This window comes from Diabrotica virgifera, chromosome 9 (assembly GCF_917563875.1).
Source record: "Diabrotica virgifera virgifera chromosome 9, PGI_DIABVI_V3a".
Lineage (NCBI taxonomy): Eukaryota > Metazoa > Arthropoda > Insecta > Coleoptera > Chrysomelidae > Diabrotica > Diabrotica virgifera.
Window position 1 is genome coordinate 56351077 of NC_065451.1, and position 6012 is coordinate 56357088.

The 6012-nt window shown below is 29.7% G+C and overlaps 1 protein-coding gene across 1 annotated transcript; it reads right to left on the reverse strand.

The window, feature by feature from the left end:
- Window positions 1–1729: 1729 nt before the first annotated feature.
- Window positions 1730–5649, reverse strand: LOC114343873 (neuropeptides capa receptor-like). The gene is made up of 2 exons (XM_050660134.1): window positions 4802–5649; window positions 1730–1777 (listed from the first exon to the last, which is right to left on the reverse strand). Exons 1-2 carry the CDS (start codon window positions 5585–5587, stop codon window positions 1730–1732), a joined length of 834 nt encoding a protein of 277 aa, XP_050516091.1. The 5' UTR covers window positions 5588–5649.
- Window positions 5650–6012: the final 363 nt, after the last annotated feature.

Below are 6012 nucleotides of genomic sequence, written 5' to 3' on the forward strand. Positions count from 1 at the left end.
TTGTTGCTAAATAAAATATTCTTCTAATAATTTATTTAATCTGCCTCATTTATATTGGCAATTCGGACATATATTATACATTTTAAAGTAGAAGACTTTAAAATGATTTCGCCAATAGTTGCGTTCCTGGGACTACTTTACTGAAAGATAGTTTATTCGATTACATGAAATCAACCCCAACCCAAGAATATCTGTCACAGAAAAATCATAGCATTTGATCTGTCTTTAAAAAGACAATCAAATGCAACGATGACTGCAAAATTCTCGCGTTAGAGATTCCATAGTAAATCACGAGAGAAAACCAGGAAAAACCTCGTGATACTATCCCGTCATCGTGAGTATTTGGTCTTAACTTTAATTTACGCTTAAAAAACTAATACCAAATTCTGACTCTAATATGTTTAAATTATAAATAATATTAATAATACATAGACATACAATAAGTTATACTAAAATATAAAATATGTACTAACTCGATATGTTATTGGCTTACTAATCATGGTATTTTCTTTTTATTGATTTCCTCTTTCAGTATGGGTAACCACATCCTGTTACATTCTACCGAGGAATTTGCGACACAATTGGTTTCATTTTGCATAATTATTAGAGCCACTTCTTTGACTTTTCTCTGTTTACTATCTGATTATTTCATGACTACACTTGAATCTCTCCACTGAACTCTATGTTCATTATCCCATATATAGTCCTGAAAGAATCAGGTAGTAAAAAGAGAAAAATCAAAGAAGCGGTTCTAATTATGCTAAATGAAACCAATTGTGTCGCAAATGCCTCGGTAGAATGCAGTAGGATGTGGTCATCCATACTAGAAGAGAAAGTCAATAAAAAGAAAACACCACGATTAGTAAGTCACTAACATATAGAGTTAGTACATATTTTATATTTTAGTATTACTTATTGTATATATATATGCATTATCAATATTATTTATAATTTAAACATATTAAAGTCAGAATTTGGTATTAGTTTCTTAAGGTTTTTCCCTGGTTTTCCCTCGTGATTTACTATGGAATCTCTAACGCGAGAATTTTACTGTCATCGTTGCATTTGGTTGTCTTTTTAAAGACAGATCACATGCTATGATTTTTTTGTGACGGATATTCTTGAGTTGGGGATGATTTCATGTAATTGAATGAACTATCTTTCAGTAAAGTCGTCCCAGGAACGCAACTCATAAATATTGGCAAAATCATTTTAAAGTCTTCTACTTTAAAATGTATAATGTAGGTCTGAATTGCCAATATAAATGAGTCAGATTAAATAAATTATTAGAAGAATATTTTACTTAGCAACAACATTTTTGTTTAATTAATAGTATTTTGTATTTTGACAACGACACCCGATTTGGGCGTCGAAACGTTAATAAAATTATTTTTTAAATTTAATTGTAAACCAATAATATTTATACTAAGACTAATAGTATTTTATGAATGACTTTTTATGGACTTTAAAGATGTGGTTTCGATAAGCTTTAATTGCAATTTGCGCTGTTATTAATCAAAATTCAAAGTTGGTGGAGTGATATGAAATGATCATAATTTCAAGGCGAATATATTCTTGCAAATTTTATTGAATGTAAGGGACATTACATTTTCCATAACATGTGTGCGATGTCCTTTGTTTTGAAATCTATATAAATTATGAGAATTAATCTGGGATAATTTTTTTTATTTGTTCGAAAATTGTCAGCATCAGTACTAAAACTATGTCTTTAAGCCATATGTTTACTGATATGTTTTTTAGATGAGCTTAATCTTACCTGAAAAATATTTCAATTTAATTAAAACCGTTATCTAAGCTCAGAATTTGTTAACGTTTTAAAGCAGCCGTTATTTCTGCATCTGAGCATTAAATTTAACATTAAATTTTATACTATACTAAATCTACAATCAAGATGCAGTAGAAATAAGTAAACCAAGACCCGTAAAATGCTGCTAGGAGCACTATCGAATCATAATTTACAATGTATATACAATGTAAATAATTATGATTCGGGAGTGCTATCAGTAGTATTTAACGTGTCTTAGTTTGATTATTTCTACAGCATCCTGATTGTAAGGTTAGTATAGTATTTTTATGGCCTAATAAAATAAAAAAAGTCAAAATGTAAATTCGTACAGGTTAAAACAAATTTTATATCAAAGTTTAGGTGGGTAAAAAATATATTTTCAAGAAAGTATCCAAATCATACAAGGGGATCATTGTTTAAATAATTAAAAAGGGGTGATTTTTGCAAAAAAAATCCTTTTATAACTGCTGAGGTAATTCACTTATTAATGAAGGTCTATGGGATTTTTTTCGGCAAAGTTGAAGGGTAAATCTTTTATACAAAACTTAATTAAATTTGACCCCTATTTATTTAAATCATTGTATACAAAACTTTAAAAACAAATTTGAAAAAAAATATTTTTAGCGTTTTAAATAAGCACTATAAAATATCTTATTATACAGACTAAGATGCAATATGTTACCAGTATTAAACAAAAAAAAAATTGGTCGAAAAATATTTAATATTTTTTGAGATATTGAATTTGTTTATTAAATGTTACTCTATTTTCAATTGCAAAAACGCGGTTGTTGCCAAAGAAATATTCACCTGCGTAACATCTCATTATTTTTATTTTTATGTATATTTTCGATAAATGTATTGATAAATTCAAATTTTCATTAAACTCCCCCTAAAATGGCATTTGAAAATTATTCAAATTTGTTTATAATTTGTTTTTTTAATACCGTCGCGAGGGTAAGTATTTTGAAATGCCGTTTCGATAATTGGGTTCCTGGGAATTTTTTACTAATTAACAAAATTTTTTTGTCATTTTTATTCTTCTTTTTTTTTTTCTTGGAGTTATATTACTACGGGCCCTTTAAGGGTTAAATTTTATTAAGAATGTCGAATGTCTGAGTTGTAGATTCTAGACCTAAAAACATTAAGATTTGACTAAAATCTCTTAAATAAAATGTGGCTACTTACTGAGTTACAGGGTGTTTTATATAAAAATTTAAAAATTATTTTTACCATATACTTTCAAACTATTTGACGTATCCTTATCATACTTGGCAGAAAGTGTGGCTATTATACACCCTACTAAATTGTGATTAATAAACGTTTCTAGCTAGTGCCAGAGGCGTACGACAGGGGGTAGTGAATGATTGACCCTTCCCAAATTCTACGCCACTGAGTGAATTACTATTTTAGCGAAATTTTTCGATTCTCCAATACTTTGTATGTAAATAACTTTGTTGGTGTCGACAAAGTCATCAGTTTGAGAGATATTGGAAATTTAAAATGGAAGAATGAATGCATCAAAATAACTATGCCGTTCCATTTTTAACGTCAAATATCTCGAAAACTAATGACTTAACCGTTACCCGTAAGGAGTATATTATTTACATATAAAGTATTGGAAAATCCAAAGATTTCGCTAAAATAGTAATTCCCTCAGTGGCGTAGAATTTGGAAAGGGTCAACCATCAACTATTACCTGTCGTACGCCTCTGGTAGTAGCTAGAAACTTTTATTTAACACAATTTAGTAGACTGTACAGTATCCACACTTTGTGCCAAGTATGATAAGGATACGTCAAATAGTTTGAAAATACTTGGTGAAAATAATTTTTAAATTTTTTAATAAAACTCAGTAAATAGTCACATTTTATTTCAGTGATTTTAGACAAGTCTTAATATTTTTAGGTCTAGTATCTACAACGTAGAGATTCGACATTCTTAATGAAACTTAACCCTAAAAGGGCCCGTAGTAATATAACTCTAAGAAAAAAAAAGAAGAGGAAAAAAAAGACAAAACAATTTGTTAATTAGTGAAAAATTCCCAGGAACCCAATTATTGAAACGGCATTTCAAAATATTTAATCCCCGCGACGTTATTAAAAAACAAATTATAAACTTTGAATAATTTTCAAATGCCATTTTAGGGGGAAGTTTAATTGAAATTTGAATGTGTCAATACATTTACCGAAAATAAACATAAAAATAAAAATAATAAGATTTAATACAGGTGAATATTTCTTTGGCAATAAGCGCGTTTTTGCAATTGAAAATAGAGTAACATTTAATAAACAAATTCAATATCTCAAAAAATATTAAATATTTTTTTTTTTTTGATAAATACTGATAACATAGCGCAACTTCTCCTGTAAAATAAGATATTTTATAGTGCTTATTTAAAACGCTAAAAATATTTTTTTGCAAATTTGTTTTTAAAGTTTTATGTATAATTATTTAAATAAATAGGGGGTCAAATTTAATTCAGTAAATCTTATGTGAAACACTTACCCTTCAGCTTTGCAGAAAACAATCCTATAGACCTTTATTGGAAATTGAATGACCTCAGCAGTTAAAAGAGTAATTTATTTGCAAAAATTACCCCTTTTTAATTATTTAAACAATGATCCCCTTGTATGATTTGGATACTTTCTCGAAAATATCTTTTGTACCCACCTAAACTTTGATATAACATTTTTTTCAACCTGTACCAATTTACATTTTGATTTACATGTAGTGTAATTTTATTTTACTAGACTACTAGTTTATTAAATTATATCACTATTTTAAAGGTAAAGCTTCGTTGTAAACTGTTTACTTATTGTGTTTCTTTAATTATAAATATAAAGAGAAATTCAACTGGTAAACTTGCGAACCGTCTTACCATAATAACATTACATTTACATTACAATTACAAAAACCGGTCATTAATACAACTTTTGTAAAGAAAAATCAATGTAAACTGAAACTATATAACAAGTTTAAATAACTTCAAACTTACGCGTGAGGAACTTGTTGGATACAAATCAAATTGACGGGGACTGGGTTCATCTGCCATTCTCGTTTGCATGTACTTTCGTAACTTAAACAAACTTCTTGCTATCATAATGTTCATGCCCACTATCATTATCACCGGCAACACTAAAGTCATAGTTGTGTCTACATAGTTAAATACCTCCATAAAGTTGATATATTCGGGTTTCAGTTGACACTCATTATCGATGACGTCTGTTATCCAAAACGCGAAAATGTAGAGAAGAAATGCCACTAGACATAGACCGGACACAATTTTTTTCGCTCTTTTGGCTGTACATATGTATGGTTTTTTTAATGGGTACTGTACAGCTATAAACCTTTCTATGGTGAACGCTACAATTAACCAAACGCTAAGAAAAGAGAACACGTAGGTCAAGTAAATGCACATCTGGCAAATACCTTGCATATTGTATAAATGTATAAAGTTATTCGAGCTGCAGTAAAGTACAAGTAAGCAGAGTAAGTATCCAGAATCAGCCAAAGCTAGAGCTGCTAAATAGTAACTAGAACTTCTCAGTTTTAAATGCGTACACAATAGCACTACACAAGAAGTTGAATTTCCTAAAAAACCGGTCACTATTATAACTGGAATGTAGTATAAATGTAAAAAGTCCATATAATTCGCGAAGGCATATGAACTTTCTGCACAACTTAAAAGTTTTTCTACGTCACTGGTTTCGTTCATTAAGTATTGTTCTTCCACGTAGAGCAAACTTCGGGGAGTTTGGAAGTTCACGCGTGGAGAATCCATCTCCGTGCGATGCGGTAACGCCAGAGAGAATTCGCGGTGAAAACTGAACGGAAAACTGAAGTTCAAGTTTAGCGTTGAGGCCAGACGCAAGCGTGAGGCTGTAGGTGTAGACAGTGTGTTTTCAGAATGCAGTACGATTGCAATAAATATGCAATATTTTTATTGGATGATTTTATTTTGTGAAGCGTTTATAAATGTTTTTCAAGCGTTCCAAAATTTACCAAATAATGAATTATTATACACTACATATATTTAGAAAACTTTTCTTTTAGAAGTATGTATAGAAAGAAAAATTATTCTTGGGATTAAAATGACACATTTATTGGGACCGTGCAAGTTTACTCCAGGCTGTGGGTGAAAAATAGGTCGATTTCAGGATATAATTCAGGAATTTTTGAAACCTATCAGGTGTTGTAAAGGACGAT

What these genes read in the sequence shown, in the direction of transcription:
- LOC114343873 (XM_050660134.1), bottom strand. Translation starts at nt 5,587, where the DNA reads ATGGATTCTCCACGCGTGAACTTCCAAACTCCCCGAAGTTTGCTCTAC. An exon ending in ATCCAACAAGTTCCTCACGC is followed by an intron (nt 1,778 to 4,801) that starts GTAAGTTTGAAG and finishes AATATTTTTCAG; the next exon opens with GTAAGATTAAGCTCATCTAA.